This window comes from Sus scrofa, chromosome 5 (assembly GCF_000003025.6).
Source record: "Sus scrofa isolate TJ Tabasco breed Duroc chromosome 5, Sscrofa11.1, whole genome shotgun sequence".
Taxonomy (NCBI): Eukaryota; Metazoa; Chordata; class Mammalia; order Artiodactyla; family Suidae; genus Sus; species Sus scrofa.
Genome location: NC_010447.5, coordinates 103,058,042 through 103,075,916, shown reverse-complemented (window position 1 = coordinate 103,075,916; position 17,875 = coordinate 103,058,042). Strand labels below are relative to the sequence as shown.

Below are 17,875 nucleotides of genomic sequence, written 5' to 3'. Positions count from 1 at the left end.
TGTGGAATAAAAGGAGTGAGAGTGGGCATCCTTGCCATGTTCTAGATTTTAGAATGAAGGCTTTCAGTTTTTCACTGTTGAGCAGTGGGTTTGGTACGAACCATCTTCATTTCATCCTCTTTAGGATTCAGTTTAAAATATCACTTAAGGGAAGTCCCTTGTGGCATGGTGGGTTAAGAATCCAGTGTTGTCACTGCAGCGGCTTGGGTTGGGTTGCTGCTGTGGCACGAGTGCAGTCCCTGGCCTGGGAACTTTCACATGCTGCAGGTGCAACAAAAAAATACTAATGATAAATAAAAAATATCAGTCCTGATTCAGTGCACCACAGTGAGGTATCAAAGGATTTACTTGAGGATACACTTCATTTTCCCTCAGTTCTAAGTAGTACTGAGTTTGAATTTCACTGAGTGTTTCACGTCATTGTCTCTGGGTTAATATCTTTTGACATATATAATATATGCATTTATTTTTAATATCCATGTACAGAAATTAAACTAATCATAAGACAAAAAATTCTGTAGAGTGTTTTCTGTGTAAGTTGAAAAACTTTTAAAAATTCTTGTACAGTTCCTGCTGGGAGGTAGATATAAACCTTTTATCTATTATTTTATTCAGATGACCAGGATACTTTCTACTGTTTGGTTAATCGTAACCACGCAGTGACCATTGTGGTATAGAAGTGTGATAGCCAGATAGCCATGGTTTATAACGATGAATTACAATGCCTGGTTCTATGGAAAATATCATTATTGTTCTTTTTATTTAGTAATCATTTAAAATCCAGCTATTCATTTTTACTCACTATATGAATAATTCTATGGGATTGACATGGTTTTCCTTAATTTGGGTTTTTTTTTTCCTGAAATTGATATATCACCTGTTTGGACCTGGCGTGATTATATTTATATGGATTCCGCATAATAATAAGTTTTCATATTTAAATTGGAAACATCTGCATCTCTACCAAAATGTCTTTTTTTTCCTCCTTTGTTAACGAGGGCAGTAGTAAGAAAGGTATTCAGTCAGCTCCCCTCTCATTTGCCTGGCAGAGAATAACCTCCATTCAGTAGAAGGTACACTGTGCCTCTGTGCCACTTGTGAAATTCTCTGAGCAGAGCTGCAGAAAGCCCCAGGAGGCCTCTTTGTCCACTAGGGAATCTGTAGAAAGGGGAGAGCGTATGTTGGCCAGTGCTTTTGCCTGGCCGTCTTTGAATCAGAACCCCACCAAGGAACAGGAAGAAAACAGGACCCCCAATCCAAGGCCACTGTGAGTGTAAGGTCACTGTGAGTGTAAGGTGCCTTCTGGACTCTCGCACACAGCTTTATGCAGCCGAGCCGGGCGGGATGTGTTTGTTTGTGTCTTAATGTACTTTCTTGCAAATCTCAGCCCTTAGATTATCTGTAAATGGGCCCAAAGCTAGCTGTCACCACCTCTTTTCAAAGACACCGCTGGATAAATAAGTAAGGAAACAAAAAGGGTTTTTGTTTGTTTGTTTGTTTGTTTTTTCTTTTGCATTTCAGCACATAAATCTCTTAACCAAAAATCTCTCAGGTGTTCTTTTGCTTGGAATTGTGTGCTATTTCTTGGCTCTCTTTAATATTTTTATATAATCTGGCAGTTGCTTTGGTTTTCTGCCTTTCTTAAAGAGAAAGCTGTTTTATTCAGAATTGATAACAATAAGAAACACTGAAGGGACAATTTTATACAGTAAAAGAAATGTGAAATCTTATTTATGATGTTTCTGAGTCATCTTCAGTTCATCTAATTATTGGTTTTCAAATACGGAGTCATTGGTATCCATCTATAGATTTATCTATCCCCATATAAATCTCCGTATAAAGTACTTTTTATTTGGTCGACGGGCTGTCACCAAATTCTGAATGCACAAACGCAGTGCAGGGATTTTTCATAATGATATTCCGTCTTATTGTTTAGTATCACAGTTCCTTACATGTCTATTCAGATTGTGGTATGTGATTCCAAAGCTGAAGACAGTGTATATTAAAAATACATTCCCTCGACGAATATCCAGTCTTATTTGCTTTACTACTTTAACAGGCTTCACCTAACACAAGTAGGGAATATTCATTAATATATCAATACAGTTTACTCTGGCTTGAAAAATATGCAACCTAAAAGTCAGAAGCAAGTAAACTGTGATTAACAGCCCCCCTAAAAATCCACATAAAAAAAGTCATCATTTTATAAAGCTTTTCAGACAAGATATATTTTCCCATAGTTTAATTAGTTTTATATTCCATTTTCTCTGCAGGACAGTAACAAAGATTGTCACTGGTAGAAATGCCTTCCTTTATTTAATTCTTATGCTCATGTTTCACTAATCCAATTGGTAAGAAATTTAACCTTTTGGAGTTCCCGTCGTGGCACAGTGGTTAACGAATCTGACTAAGAACCATGCGGTTGCGGGTTCCATCCCTGCCCTTGCTCAGTGGGTTAATGATCCAGTGTTGCCGTGAGCTGTGGTGTAGGTCGCAGACGCGGCTCGGATCCTGCGTTGCTGTGGCTGTGGCGTAGGCCGGTGGCTACAGCTCCGATTCAACCCGTAGCCTGGGAACCTCCATATGCCGTGGGAGCAGCCCAAGAAATGGCAAAAAGACAAAAAAAAAAAAAAAAAAAGAAATTTAACCTTTCATGACCTGCATTGTCAGAAAAGTATGATGAGAAACTAGCCAAGGGGACATAAACTTACAGCAGTATTTTGCGGACATACTTTCAGCATACTTTTCACTGAGAATAAAGTGACTCAAATTAAAATGTTCTTTTGTAACCATTATGTGTGCTTGTGAATAATTAATGAAGAGCAATTTCTAAAGATTGAAAGCTGACCTTCTAATGGTAAGCATTTTGTATGTACTCATAGTTTCCAAAAATAAACCATATATTTGTCTAGCATCTTCTTTACAGTCCTGCTTTTTTTGTCATAATTTTAACTCCTATTAAACTGATAAAATGTGCACATGTGGTAAAATTTAGTAATTTTCTATAAGTTTATATATTCAGGTACTCATAGTCCAACAATTAAACCTGAGATTTGGGAGAATTTAAACTTTGCAAAAATGTTGAGTAGAACATTGCGTTTCTTTTAGTGAAGGTTAACAAGGGTTTTGCATTTTGAAAGAGGACAAGGGATTTTAGCTTTAGGATTAAGCAACCCATTGACTCGCTGTAGCACGACATATTTTTTCTTTTTGGGAGCACATTTGTGGCCTGTGGAAGTTCCCAGGGTAGGGTCCAATTGGAGCGGTAGCTGCCAGCCTGTGCCACAGCCACAGCAATGCGGGATCCACAGCCACATCTGTGACCCATGCTGCAGCTTGCAGCAATGCCAGATCCTTAACCCACCGAGCAAGGCCAGGGATGGAACCCACGTCCTCACAGAGACTCTGTCAGCTCCTAACCTGCTGAGCCACAATGGGGACGCCAGCACAATTGTTTCTAACAGTTTAAACTGGAATCAGGACAAATGATCATCATGGCAAAAATAAATTAGATGCCACATAGAGCAGTGCTTTGCAGTAAAATCTGACTCCTGCCGCACTATACCACATGGATGAATCTCAAAACACTATGTTAAGCAAAAGAAAATTGTCATTAAAAAAAAATCTTGCCATGTGATTCCACTCAGAGAGTTTTAAAAATAGACCAGGCTAAAATACAGTGTTTAGCGATGCAAGCTTAGGTGGCCAGACCTCTAGAGAAGAAGGAAAATCATTATCAGGGAGTTCCCGTTACGGCTTAGCAGGTTAAGAACCTGGCACACTGTCTGTGTGGATGCAGATTCAGTCTCCGGTCTCGCTCAGTGGATTAGGGATCTGGCACAGCCACAAGCTGTGTCACGGGTCACAGATGCAGTTCGGATCTGGTGTTGCTGTGGCCGTGGTGTAGGCCAGCAGCTGCAGCTCTGATTCGACCCCTACCCCAGGAACTTCCACATGCCGCAGGTGCAGCCCTAAAATTTTTTTTTTAATTAAAAAAAACTATTATCGCACAGGTCACCATGCTGGTTATTTCTGGGGAAGAGAGAGGGCCCGGGGGGACCTCCCTGGTCTTCAAAGTCCCGTTTCTTGAATGGGCTGCCGAGCGTGTGAATTTTCACTGTGACCAGCCAGTGAGCTGTGCACGTTCACTCTGTTCACTTTTCACAGAGTGTGAAAGCGAAGCGTAAGGTGAAGTGGGACATAACCTTATGCTGATTTCTGAAGGTTCCAAGTCGGAAGCAGTGGCATTCCTGGTCACTGAAAATATTTTGAACAAAAGACACAGTTCCCTTTTTTTCAAGAGTGTTGTTTGTCCAGTTAAATCTGCTAACAAACCTTGAGTACCCTTCCAAGGTTGTGTGTATGTGTGTGAGCCTGAGGGAGGGAAAGGGGGAAAGAGGCAGGAAGGAGTGGGAAAGAACAGTCACCCTGAGCGACCGAAGCGTCCTAGCATTCCCCACCCATCCTCTTCCTCCGTGTGGCAGTGTCAGGAGAAGAAAGCATCTCAGCAGCACTAGGAACAAAACACCTCTGTGTCATGATGCTACTGGGAGGGATTTGTACACTCTGGCTGGTACCAAGGCTGGTACTCACACTGAAATAAACTTCTCGTGCCCTAATTCTCGGTACCAAGGCTGGTACTCACACTGAAATAAACTTCTCGTGCCCTAATTCTCGGGACTCCCATGACCTATTTGATAATCAGCTTTCCCGCTCTGCTAGACTTCCAAGGCAATTTCTTTTAATGGAATTCTCTCACTCCCTCCTCTCAAAAAGTAGTCTTTTGCCAAATTTTCCCTCGCACATCGTTCATTGTAGATGTAGGTTGTAACGTATTCTATATTTGTATCCTTTTAAGGGTGCAGTAAAATTTGATCATGTTGCGAGAGCACACCTGTCGTTCTACCTCAAGCCGTGGCGGGGGATAATGTCAAAAGATACTGGCCTCTTTTAGAGCTATAATAAGATTGTCAAGTACTTCTTAGTAAGAGTAATTGTTATGTCCTGCAGTAGGTATACTTCTCTAAGATTTAAAATAAAAACGCCCAAAGCCACAAAAAGTTAAATAAAATATGACTGAATATTATTTCCAGCTGGCTTACCTTGGCTTCCTTCGTTGAGGGGAATAAAGTGGGAATAAAAGCCCTTTTGTATTGAAAAGAGTTTGGAAAGCAGAGACAACTCTTTTCGATTCAATTCTTTGTAAGTGGAAAAAGAGGCAAGATAACGCTATAGCTGTCAGCAGATGTCTGACCCTTGGAGGAGAATATCACTTCGACAGAGGAGCTAACAATATCTTCAAAGGTCATCACGCAGGTATAAAAATGAGGAACATTCGTCCATTGACTGTTGCAGTGACCTCCTCTTGGGCTTTGAGTCTAAAAACTTGGCAACTCAGAACTTTATGCAGTATTTTGGGTGTCAAATCCTCCACAATGTGCAAGTTCGAAGGTGTTATTATTTGCAAAATACCATTCCCTTGCAGAAGCTGAACTCACATTAAATGTCAAGGGACTGAAACATTGACTTTTAAACTGAAGTTTAGAAATAACAGATGACGACGTGAGTGAAAGGAGAGCCAGCGCTGAAAGCCAACCAGGACGGTCAAAGTATTTAAAGAGTTCGAATGCCTGCAATGAAGGGTTTTCATCCATCCACAGGAGGCTCTGGCATTTAAGACATGTTCTTTCCTTTTGTTCACAGGCTCACCTTGTCGCAGCTTTTGAGAAGAGTTTAGGGAATATGACTGGCCGACTGCAGAGTCTAACCATGACAGCGGAACAGAAGGTATGTCCAGGAATTGCCACTGGGGCTGGAAGCAGACAGCCGGTGGCATAGGGTATTTAAACAGTACCTGAGATGCAGCTCTTTAGAAATAAGTCTGAGAGATCCATTCTAATGTAAATGGAAACAATGGCAAGGAAGTACCTTTTCTTTTCAGATTTTAATGCAAAGCTTTATGATTCGGATTACCCACATTGTAACACACACATACGCAATTTTGGAGTAACAAGGACTACGTGGCATCTGAGGGTGCTGTCTTTGAAGTAAAGCTAAGTTATATCAAAAGCATTAAACCCGAAGGATTTTATGACATGGGGGAAGGAACACTTAAAAAAAAAAGAAACAGAATTTGGTTCACAGAGACAGGAATATCAAAAAGGTCCTTATAAGACAGAAAGAATCCGGACACTTTCTATTTGGTGATCAGTAACTTACCTCCCACACTATCAGCTTGGTGGCCCTAACCTGAGTTCTTGGATGAGGGTCTAAAAAGTCCTTAAAATTTCAGGGAAATACTTGAAAAATGGCATATGTTCATAATATGAACAGATGTCATGGTTTTCACCTAATTTTTAAAGAGATCCATAGCCTAAAAAGTTTTGGATAATTTTGGGATCAGTATCCATATCTATCCATAGAGATGGCTTCAATTTTGACGACTTCTGTAAAGTATAGCATTGTATTTAAAGAACCAGCATGCATTACCAAGTTTTGTCACCTTACCACTTTTTTAAAAGTTAAAGACAAACAAACAAAAAAACTGAACAGTCCAATTAAACCGAAAAAGAGAATTGAATACTCCTGTAATAGCCTGGTCTAATTAGGAAATCTGTATTCTATTTGCCCTTATCTTCCATTCTTCTATGTCATGGCACAGCCCCCGCCCCCCTTGCCCAGAGAACATTATCCATCCCTGTCAAGTCTGTTCTGAAAGAGAAGGTGACAAACTCCTTTTGACCACATAAATTTTATCTTAATCTTTTGGGAAGGATACAATTTACCCTTTTTCTAGGTACCATAAGAACTCAGCAGCTAGGATTATGAGGCCTTTTTTAGGGCAGCCAAGTAGGAAAGAGTGTCAGTGTTGGAGCCCACTAGCCCTGAGTCTGGATCTCAGCAAGGTCTCTCAAGAGCTGTGGAATCCTCCTTTCTCACCTGCAGTTTCATCTTTTAGAAGGGGGAGTTGGTCTTTCCCTTTCTGACTTACTTCACTTAGTATGAGAGTCTCTTGTTCCATCCATGTTGATATCACTTATATTTGGAATCGAATATACCGCACGGATAAAGCTTTCCTCAGAAAAGAAACTCATGGACTTGGAGAACAGACTTGTGGTTGCCAAGGGGGAGAGGGAGGGAGTGGGATGGACTGGGAATCTGGGGCTGATAGACGCAAACTATTGCCTTCGGAATGGATAGGCAATGAGATCCTGTTGTGTAGCCCTGGGAACTGTGTCTAGTCCCTTACGATGGAGGGTAACATGCGGAAAAGAATGTGAGTGCGCATGCGCGACTGGGTCACTTTGCTGTGCAGTAGAAAACTGGCAGAACACTGTCAACCAAGTATAGTGTAAAAACTAAAAACCATTTAAGAAAAGAAGTGGGAGTTGGAGTAATGACCTTGTAGACGCATTATGAGGAGCGAGTGTGGCACTGTCACATGTCCCATGCAGTGATAGGCAGTGTGCTACCTCTCCTCCCATGTCTCTCCTTTCTTCCCTTAGAAAATATAAGATAAACCAGATGCACCACTGGCTATTTTCCAAGCATAGTGCTAGAAAGCATGATTAGTATTTAAGACATAACATCTGTAGGAAGTCAAAATTAATATACTTTGCCACATCCATATTTCCTTCAGTGCTTGTATTCGTAGAAGAAGTACTCACAGAAATGGGAACTATATCCATGTTTGCTAGTTTATGTACATGCCTATGAATAATTCCTGAATATTTTAACACGTATCTCCATCATACAAAGAATTGTGTAGTTGTTCACCGGTTATCCTTAAAGTAACCTTGCCAAAATTATAGTTTTCTCAGAAGACACCGTGATGTCTGCAGTTACCCTTGCCATTTTTTAACTGAAAATAGAATGATTGCTCTTTTAATTGAAAGGTGTACTCAGGCAAAACAGTGTTTCTTTTGTTTTGTTAACATTGGGGTTTTAAATATTAACATTGTATTTTATTAACAGTGTCTATTTTATTTTATTATTTAACAGTGTTTATTAATCTGAGATTTACAACTTGCCTCTTCCCAAAGTGGTTTGGAGAACTTATAAAATTTATTGGGTTATAAGATGGAAGAATTCAGTGAGAGAATCTAGTGAAAACCAGCAGAGGAATGTATGTAACAAGATGCTTGAGGCTGGGTAATTACTACCACAGAGCCTAGCCGAACCCATCTCAAGGAAGCTAAGCCACAAAGGCAGATGGCTTGGCGTGTTTGGTTCTCATTTGCCGACCAGAAGAGCATAATTTAGATTGACGAGACAAATTTTCAGGCACTGAATTCACGGACGAATTCAATTTCAAGCACTGAATTCAAGGTTTAAAGTTTTTAAAATTGGGGTCAAGGAATCACAGAAGGCAAAATCGCTCAAGTAGACACTTGTCTAAAAGCTGAGGGCATATGCCATTGAATTACATTTTAGTAAAGTCATTTCTTCAGGGAGCTGAGATAAAAGGGCCTATTGCTCTCTGGTGATCTAACAATCCCGGGCAGGGAGGTGGGGGGTGGAAAGCAGAGACTGTGGATCAGAGGTTTGAAACTGTGTTCTTGAGTTCTGAGGTTCATTTGTCCAGGTAGTCATTCGCCAGAGTTATACTGGATTTCTATTGTGTGTGAGATACTGTTCTAGCTACTGAGAATTCAGCAGTGAAATGCACAGGCACACCCCCACACAGATATACAGATGTATATCCTAGCTTATAAGTGTTTATAATATAAAATAGAGGCTATATTCTAGTAGGTGACAGATTATGGTAAAAACATAATTGGGAGTTCCTGTTGTGGCGCAGTGGTTAACGAATCCGACTAGGCACCATGAGGTTGCGGGTTCGGTCCCTGCCCTTGCTCAGTGGGTTAACGATCCGGCGTTGCCGTGAGCTGTGGTGTAGGTTGCAGACGGGGCTCGGATCCCGCGTTGCTGTGGCTCTGGCGTAGGCCGGTGGCTACAGCTCCGATTCAACCCCTAGCCTGGGAACCTCCATATGCCGTGGGAGCAGCCCAAAGAAATAGCAAAAAGACCAAAAAAAAAAAAAAGAATATCTACATTTGGAGTTCTCTTGTAGCTCAGCATGTTAAGGATAGGCATTGTCACTACTGGTCACTACTGTAGCATAGGTCTGGCCTAGGAACTTCCACATGCTCCAGGTACAGGCAAAAAAAAAAAAAAAAAAAAAAAAAAAAAAGTATATATATATGTATATATATATATATATATACATATATATATAATTAAAATGTGTCGGATTTCAGGAGCAAATAAACACCACTGAAAAGTTTAAAGCTGAGAATGAGGACATTGGGAGGCGAGGTGGGATGCTAACACAGGAAGAACCAAAGGCCCAGGTGGTTTCATGTGTTTGGTGATTGACTTAAAAATATATATAAACTAAACTAGGACTCAAATCCAAGTCTCCTGCTTCCACATGTGATTTTCCACGTAATATGGCATGATTTAGTCTGAAAACTATGTCAAAATTTTAGTTTGCTTTATAGACCAAAATCATTCCCTTACAGAGTGTTCTAAAGTGTTTTCTTGTTTCCAGATGCCAAGTCACACAGATTCTCTTGCCAAACGTATGTGCCAAAGTACTGCTGCTATATACTTGTTGCCTAGTTTAAAAAAATAAAAATAAAAGACATGTAGGAATAACTCAGGAGGCAGAAAATACGAGGTACCGTTAGAAATGTAACAGGACACTGTCCTGAGTGTTCTCACTGGCGTTAGGGGAGAGGGGTACCAGCAGGCTCTGGGAGGATGAGGAAGGCGAATTCTGGGGCGGGTTCCCTTTCCGGCTCAGGGGTTCATGAACCCGACCAGGATCCATGAGGATGCGGGTTCCATCCCTGGCCTCGCTCAGTGGGTTAAGGATCCGGCGTGGCCGTGAGCTGTGGCGTCGGCCGGCAGCTGCAGCTCCGATTCCACTGCTACCCTGGGAACTTCCATGTGCCGCTGGTGTGGACCTGAAAAAAAAGGTTAATTCTGGAGAGACGGAGGACATTAAGTCATAGAGAAAGGAACACCCTGAGCATGAAGAGCAAGGAGGGACAGTAGGGGGAGCCTTACCGGAAAAAGAAGGCATGTGAAGGGAACTAAGGCTTAAAAGATGTGCAAGGAATCTGGCCTTTGAAAACAAAGAGCCGAGGGTTTCGGACACTAGCATGATAAAAGTTAGCTACGAAGATCAGTCTAGCAGCTTCCCTAAAATTGAACCGCATTCCCAATAGCTGCCAGAAGACCACGTTACATGAGAGGAAGTGTGTAACTAGAGGTAGTTGAGAGGATTGTCACCTGTGCTGCCAGGACAGTGACATACGTGATCCCCAGTATTGGCCCGAACCTAATCTAGGGCTCAGCAGATTGTGACGGTGACAGTTTAACCAAGAATTTTACCTGGATTTCGGGTCCTTGTCCCTTGGCTAGCCCTTCTCCACCAAGATTCTTTCATGGACTTAAGACCTAAGGCCCTGAAGCATCTGTCACATGTGATGAAACTGCTTATTTTCATTGCATCTGCTAGCTATGTACCAGCCTTGTCAGAATCAAAAAAATTGTCACTCAAATTATTGTTCAGGGTTTTTTTTTTTTTTAGCTATTTAGAGTCATAGCCATGGTACATGGAGGTTCCCAGGCAAGGGGCTGAATCGGAGCTACAGCTGCTGATCTATGCCACAGCCAGAGCAACGCGGGATCAAGCCACATCTTTGACCTACACCACGGCCTCCGAGCAACGCCAGATCTCCTATCTACTGAGCAGGGCCAGGGATGGAACCTGCATCTTCACTGATACTAGATGGAGTCATTTCCGCTGTACCACAATGGGAACTCCTTGTTCAGGGTTTTATTTCTTATTGAAAGCCTGCAATAAAGGTCAACACAATGGAAAGAATTCTGCAAATCTAAATCCTGAGGAGTGAAATTGTTACAGAGCTACTGCTAAATCCTTGCACATTTACTAGGGGTGTATTATATACTCACTGATAATTAGAGGACTTTCACATCTGTTCCTTATATGTCTCTGTAACGCCAGACACGATTAGAGCATATATTAAGGCATGCTAGGTTAGCCATGTTAGAAAGTCAGAGCTTGACAGAGGAGTATATTTTTGGGTGAGTGATGGAGCTCAGACACTGATTCTTATGCTAACTGCAGTCTAGGGCTTACTCATTCTTACCTCCGTGAAACTACTTTTTGGATGTCTAGATGAATAGAACCTTGTATGTTAAAAGTGAGAAAATTCAAAACCAACTGTTGGAAATAGATAATGTAGAACCTAAAAATTTAGTTGAGTCTTTATATTAAGTCGTCCTAGTTCAGATTAAAATATGTCTCATCTAGAAGTGTTTTTAATAATTTATCACTAGACTCAGAAAATACATTTGTTAGCCTTTTAGGATAATTTGAATCCATAAGTTAATTATGGATACAAGTTATTGATGCCACTGTGGTTTGATAAATCCACTTCATTTAGTTAGCGCCAGGGCTGGCCAGGTTCTTTCCGTGAAAAATTCTCAAGATTTCAAGACACATACGAGGGGATGAGGAGTGGGATGTGTTCAAAGAAACTGTATCTAGACCACGTGAGATCTACCATGTCAACGCAAAGAAGAAAAGACAGGTTCAGTGGAAAGGATTTAAGAACCCTGCCTAGAAGTTCAAGTAGGGGGTCCGGTGGGTTGATGAGATTGTTGCCCACCTGTGGATCCTCAACGAGGCTGGTATCCAGGAGGAGTTGGGAAGGAGGTCAGATCTAGTTCGGAAATTAGGTTGGAAAAACACCAAGCAAGGCTTCCATTGTGACACAAGATTTTATCATTTTATTTCCAAGTATTTCAAGGCTGACCTTGCTAACTTGTTTTGCCTCAGAAATATGTACAAAACTGTTAGAAGAGATAATGTCTCCATCCAGCCTCTTTTACACAAGAAGTTCTCATGGAACCCGGAATATTACATAGTTACCTATGTTTGGGCATCATTATCTTGAATAGCTTATTGTAAATAAATGAAATTTTAGTTTGGTTTTCACGTTTTAAAGTATCATTTTTAAAAAGTGGGAAATAGCAACACAGTATTATTTGATCATCTTATTTGCAAGACCCTTTGCAGAATTACTCCAGCCCCATTCTTCCATTTGGTAGCTAATGAGGAGCACAGGAAACTCAGTTAGAGGAACAGACTTCAAATTCGTATCTTGATGGCATACGCATTTTCCAGGTTCTTTCGGAAGGTTTAATAGGGATTTTCAGAACTTAAATGTCTTTTATTAGGTCACCTTAAAGATGCAAAGATGATTTTGCAAAATCAAATATTTCAGATTATAGAACAGTTTTATAGTTTGCTATGTCTGGAACTCATTGCTAATTATTTTCCTCACCCACATTCCCCACCATGGCCAAAACCCAGGGAATCCATGATTGTACTTGAAAGCAACATTGCACATTCCATGAAACATGGACAACTTAGAAAATATATAGCTTAAAAAATAAATGTGAACAATCTACTGTAATAGCAAAGGGGGGAAAAGGAAGTCTAGAAATAAATTATTAAAAATCTGCCTCAATCAAGTCTTCGTTTAAAAATGCATTATATTCATCACTACACCCTATTGGAAAAGAAAGAAAGGAAAACCCACCTTGTTGCCATCCCAAGGAAATGATTCCCCTGCTTTAGCCATATTGAGACTTTCAGTTTCTAAGGAATGATAAAGTTATTGGCTTTTTCGGTGTGGCTGCCCTGAGAGAGCAGACGCCCTCATGTTAAACCAGCGGTAGACTTACAGTTTACACCAGCCCTCAGAAGGGAGAGACCCTGTTTAGCATAGACCAGGACATCGGAACGAAGTCAGCTGAACATTTACTGAGGTCAGATCATAAGTCCGATGAAAAGACAAACGCTTCAACAACTAAATAAGCTGAGTGTATCAAGTGGCCTGCAGCACAGAGAGAGGGCCTGTGCGTTTTTCCTGATTGGAAAACCACAGAGTGTCGCAGGTACAGCCGTACTTCGCCACGGCCCTTGAGGGTGAGGAGCGGTGTTCCGAGCAAAGGAGGCAATCACGTGGGAAGACGCAGGAAGAGACGGTTCTACCTTGAATGATGGGGAGGCTGGAGCTCCTTAACCGAAGTAAGAAAAAGGAAGGGATTTCTCTAAATGTGGAGAGAGAACAAGTTTGGGTGTGAACAGCGTATCGGTGTAGAATTTAACTCTTTTCACCTAAAGACAATGGACTCTTTTATAGCTGCTGGCTTATACTTACAGGTTCTCCTAAAGCACTACCGCTGTGAATTCGGCTACACTAATGTTTCCATAGATGTGATTTTCTCACTCGATATAATGAATATATTGTGGTGTTTTTTGTTTTGTTTTGTCTTTTTGCCTTTTCAGGGCCGTGCCCGCTGCATGTGGAGGTTCCCAGGCTACGGGTCTAATCGGAGCTGTTGCTGCCGGGCCTACACCACAGCCACAGCAACGAGGGATCCGAGTCGTGTCTGCAACCTTCACCACAGCTCAATGTCAGATCCTCAACCCACTGAGCGAGGCCAGGGATCAAACCTGCAACCTCATGGTTCCTAGTCGGATTCGTTTACCACTGCGCCACGACGGGCGCTCCTGAATATATTGTTTACCTAGTTATTCCTCCAGCGGGCTTATTGTGCCACACTGTGTGACAACTACCCTGCTAATGTCTGCTTCTTTTTTTGAAGAGATAGAAAGTGATCATTCTTCTATTTCATTCAGCACAGTTTCCTGAAAAATCAAGGTTACCTGAAAATTCAACTAATTAAAAAAAATAGTTTCTAGAAGAGATTTCTCTAAAAAGGATAAAATTTTGACAGTGAACCCATAAAATTAAGCTAAGTTTTTAGATATTTGCATGAGATTTCATTTTCATTTTCCCTCTTTAAACCTAAAGGCAAATGTTTTAGCAGATTTTTAATCCAAAGTACCAGCACTATTGATCTGAAATTCAAGGATGAAAATCTGACTTTAAAATTTAATATTCATCATAGCCTCTATGTTTTAAAATTACTCCTTAAATTAAGTGATTCATTAAGTATGCACTATAGGTATCCTTTTGTGAATAAATTTCTTGTAAAAACAGAATGAATTTCCAGTAAATATTTTACCACCTGAGAGATTTATTTTAAATGGGAAGATACATTAAAATTTGCCAAACTTATCTATTACAAGTTGGGCAAGGGACAGAATATAAATAGAACTCAGAGAGACTGAGAAATTATGATGAATATCTGATTTTTTATCATGACATTGGCAATTTTCCATAAACATGTTCTTTTGCCTTTATGATAAGTAAACACAAATGAGATTGCAGTCAAGATTCATTGAAGATGTGTCAGTGAATCCAGGAGGTCACTATTGATTTTTCGTTGTGAGGGTCTTTGACTTATAAGTTATTAAAAGTCGATAGGAGGGTTTGTTTTTTAAAATATCTAACTGTCCTCGATGAGGAATATGCCAGATACTCAAGGAAAATGGGTATATGAGGTCCCAGGTACCTATTTCCAAACTTGGATGTCATTTCAGTTAGTGCCCTATTTTTTTTTAACTTTCTACAGTCTTTGGGCATTCCCATGTCGAAGCAGTTTTCTGCAGAGGCAGTTGTCACCATCCTGACTTTTTTCATATTTATTGGGAGACATTAAGCAGGAATAAACCGCTTACCATGGAGTGAAGAACCCAAGCCTAATTTCTTTTGCTTTTGCCAAAGATGCTGGAGCAAATGATGAATGACGCCTATGTTACACAGGCACTCTCCCCCGAGGAGGCTGACAGGGATTCTAGGTTTTAGGGTTGCCATTGCTGCCGAGAAGGAGAGTTGTTTTTTGTGCTCCTGATGGAACGTGGCTTCTGCTGAAACAGCACTCCCTTTCCTCTTTGTCGTTATTGTTATCCCCTCTTCCTCGTAAGGAGTCCTTTATTTACTGATTTAAGTAAATCTACTTAAATTTATTTATTTATTGAAAGATACTCATTTAAGTAACTGTGGAAAGTCCTATGTATACAAGTATTTTCATTGAGGCATAGCTTAAAATTGCCCTAAATTCAATAAGAAAATAGTTTAGGTGTCTGATCCAATTTTAGTCTGTAAGCCTTTTAAAAATAATTTAAGTATTTTAATGACTATGTATTTCTCTTCATCTTCTAAAAATTCCTATATTGCGTTGGCTTGAGGAACTGGGTCTTCATGGGAGGAAGTTGATTGGATAAAAAGTGCCAGAATCCAAGATGGCCTTGATCTGACAGCAGAGTTAGTAATATGGCACTCGAGTAAGTTAGGAATGAAATCTGTGTTTTGTACTTGGATGTGAAGAATCGATTTGTGAAGTACAAAATAAATGAGACAAAATCTGAGATTCCTCATTAGACAAACACACAAGGTTTCCATTCCGATGCACTAGTGCCTCACTGATGTGTAACTCTGCAATGAAGTCATGAGTACTGCTAAGAAGTGTGGTATCTAAGTGAGCAAGAGGATATCTTGTTTTGTGTTGTACTGGTCAGCTCTCGGTACTAACCTTTTAAAGAAATAAAGACTCCTTTGTACGGCAGAAATTGACAGAACATTGTAAATCAACTGTAATAGCAAAACTAAAAGTCTTTAAAAAAACCCTTTGGATCCCGTTCATAAGAGAATAACCAAGACTTTTTTTAAGAAGTCTCCATTGCATTGAGCTTCGTACATTTACGAGTGAGAAGTTGTAAGACACAACTTGAAAGCTCAGCCAAGCATCCCAAGCTCCTAGGACGTCAGCACTACAAAATATCAAACTCCTTTGATAGCAGACTATGAAAAGAAGCGTTTCCTTTCCTCTTCAGGTATTAAAGCGTCTAAATTCTGTTTGTTTCGCAGGAGTCTGAACTGATAGAGCTAAGGGAAACCATCGAGATGCTGAAGGCTCAGAACTCTGCTGCCCAGGCAGCCATTCAGGGAGCCCTGAACGGTCCAGACCACCCTCCCAAAGGTAGAGTTCGACATCCGGCCATTTTCCCTCCAGCATAAGAAGCGTTTATTTATTAAGCAGAGCAGAGCTGTTTTTACTCAGTGGCGTTGCTTTTTATAACGAGTGCGTGGGTATTACTGCAGTCACAGTCCCAGGATTTAAGAGCAGTAACTTTCTGCATCGAGTAATTTTTGAATTGACCTTGAGGAATTTGCTTCTACGGTCATGCACACTTCTCTCCACTTGATGTGTGAAGGTGGGTCTGGGGACGTTGACTACTACCTTCACATCTCCCTTCAAGCCAAACACAACTTGGGAAGGAGAATGAAAATCTAGCTCTGTATACAAAGTACAGTGATCAGTACGGGGAATAGCAGATGTGGGGAACAGCTCGTCCTAGGTGGAGCCAGAAAAGGTGTTCCTGAGGAGAACTTTCTAAACACTGATGAAAATGGACTAAAATGTGTGTTTTTATGAATACTCTGCTTCAGCAGTTCCAAACACTGATGAAATCATCTTCTCTGACACCAGCCTCCCCTTAGCTGGCCATTGAAGAAATACTGTGTGACAGTGTCTGGCCGCTTTTTTCGTTTGTGTGGGTTCCGCTTATTCCTGTTCTCTTTTCCGTAGCAGTTGATAGGCTCCACTGTTTACCAGCTGAGAACTGCTTTCTTCAATCTCTAGGGATTAGTGCTCTATCATCTCTCTTCCCATTTCCGCATGACTTTGGGGAAGTTTGATGGAATCATTCAGTGTCTTCAACAACCAGACACACTTCAGACGAGTATGGGTTCTCTTTCCACTATTCCGCCAAAACTCTTCCCTCCAGCATCAATAATGACTTAATATCCCTCTAAATCCAGTGCATTTGAAATTCGTGGGATTGGTCTGGGTTAAGGATTCATTGTTGTTGCTGTCGTGGCTCAAGTCACTGCCACGGCATGGGTTCAGTTCCTGGCCCTCAGAACTTCCACATGCTATGGGCACAGCACTCCACCCCCCTCTAAAGAAAACCAAAAAAAAAAAAAAAAAAAAGAAAAAATGAAGCCCTCCCAAGGAACTTAAAAAAAAAAAAAAAAAGAGCTTTAAAAATTAAAATTAAAAAAATCTTACTGTGAAGTTCCCGTTGCGGCTCAGTGGTTAAAGAATCTGACTAGTATCCATGAGGACGTGGGTTTGATCCCTGGCCTCAGTCAGTGGGTTAAGGATCCAGCGTTGCCATGAGCTGTGGCATGGGTCGCAGATGCAGCTCAGATCCCGTGTTGCTATGGCTGTGGCGTAGGCCAGCAGCTGCAGTTCCAATTTGACCCCTAGCCTGGGAACCTCCATATGTTATGGCAGTGGCTCTAAAAAGACAAAAAAAAAAAAGTCTTACTCTATTTGTCATGGAAATAGCATTCGCTACTGAGGCCCATTCCATTATACTTCAAACATTCACTTCCTTTAATGCTCAGGACATCTAGCATTCTTAGTTTTTCTTGTGCTCCTTTGAAATCTCTTTCAAGGTTTCTCTTGTGGGGTCACTCATTTGTATACATTTGTAAAACACTGGTGTTTCTTAGAACCAAGGCCTGAACTTTCTTCTGTTGTGGTTTTATACATTATGATTCTCTTCATCGCAGCTAAAATTCTGTACAAGCTCATCTAGTACTCTAGCTATAATTACTATTCATGTGTTGATAACTGTCAAATATATCTCTCCAGGCCAGGTTTATCTTGTGAGTTACAGGTCGGTCCATCCCGCTGCCAAAAAGAGAATTCCATTAGATTATCTTTGGATGTCTCTTTGTTAACGTCTCCAAATTTGACGTGTCTTCTTCCTTCTTAGACCTGCTTTGCCTTCCGTGCTCCTTGCCTCAGTAAACGGCATCACCATCCTTCCACGCAACCAGAAATCTCCCCA

The 17,875-nt window shown here is 40.9% G+C and overlaps 1 protein-coding gene across 17 annotated transcripts in view; it reads left to right on the top strand.

Annotated features, from left to right (window-relative positions):
* Positions 1–17,875, top strand: part of NAV3 (neuron navigator 3) — an 849,425-nt gene that overhangs the window by 787,306 nt on the left and 44,244 nt on the right. For all 17 annotated transcript variants that reach the window (XM_021093080.1, XM_021093078.1, XM_021093079.1 and 14 more), the window contains 2 exons: positions 5,704–5,787; positions 15,882–15,993. In XM_021093080.1, coding sequence (XP_020948739.1) covers positions 5,704–5,787; positions 15,882–15,993 — 196 coding nt within the window. The remainder of the gene's footprint in view (positions 1–5,703; positions 5,788–15,881; positions 15,994–17,875) is intronic.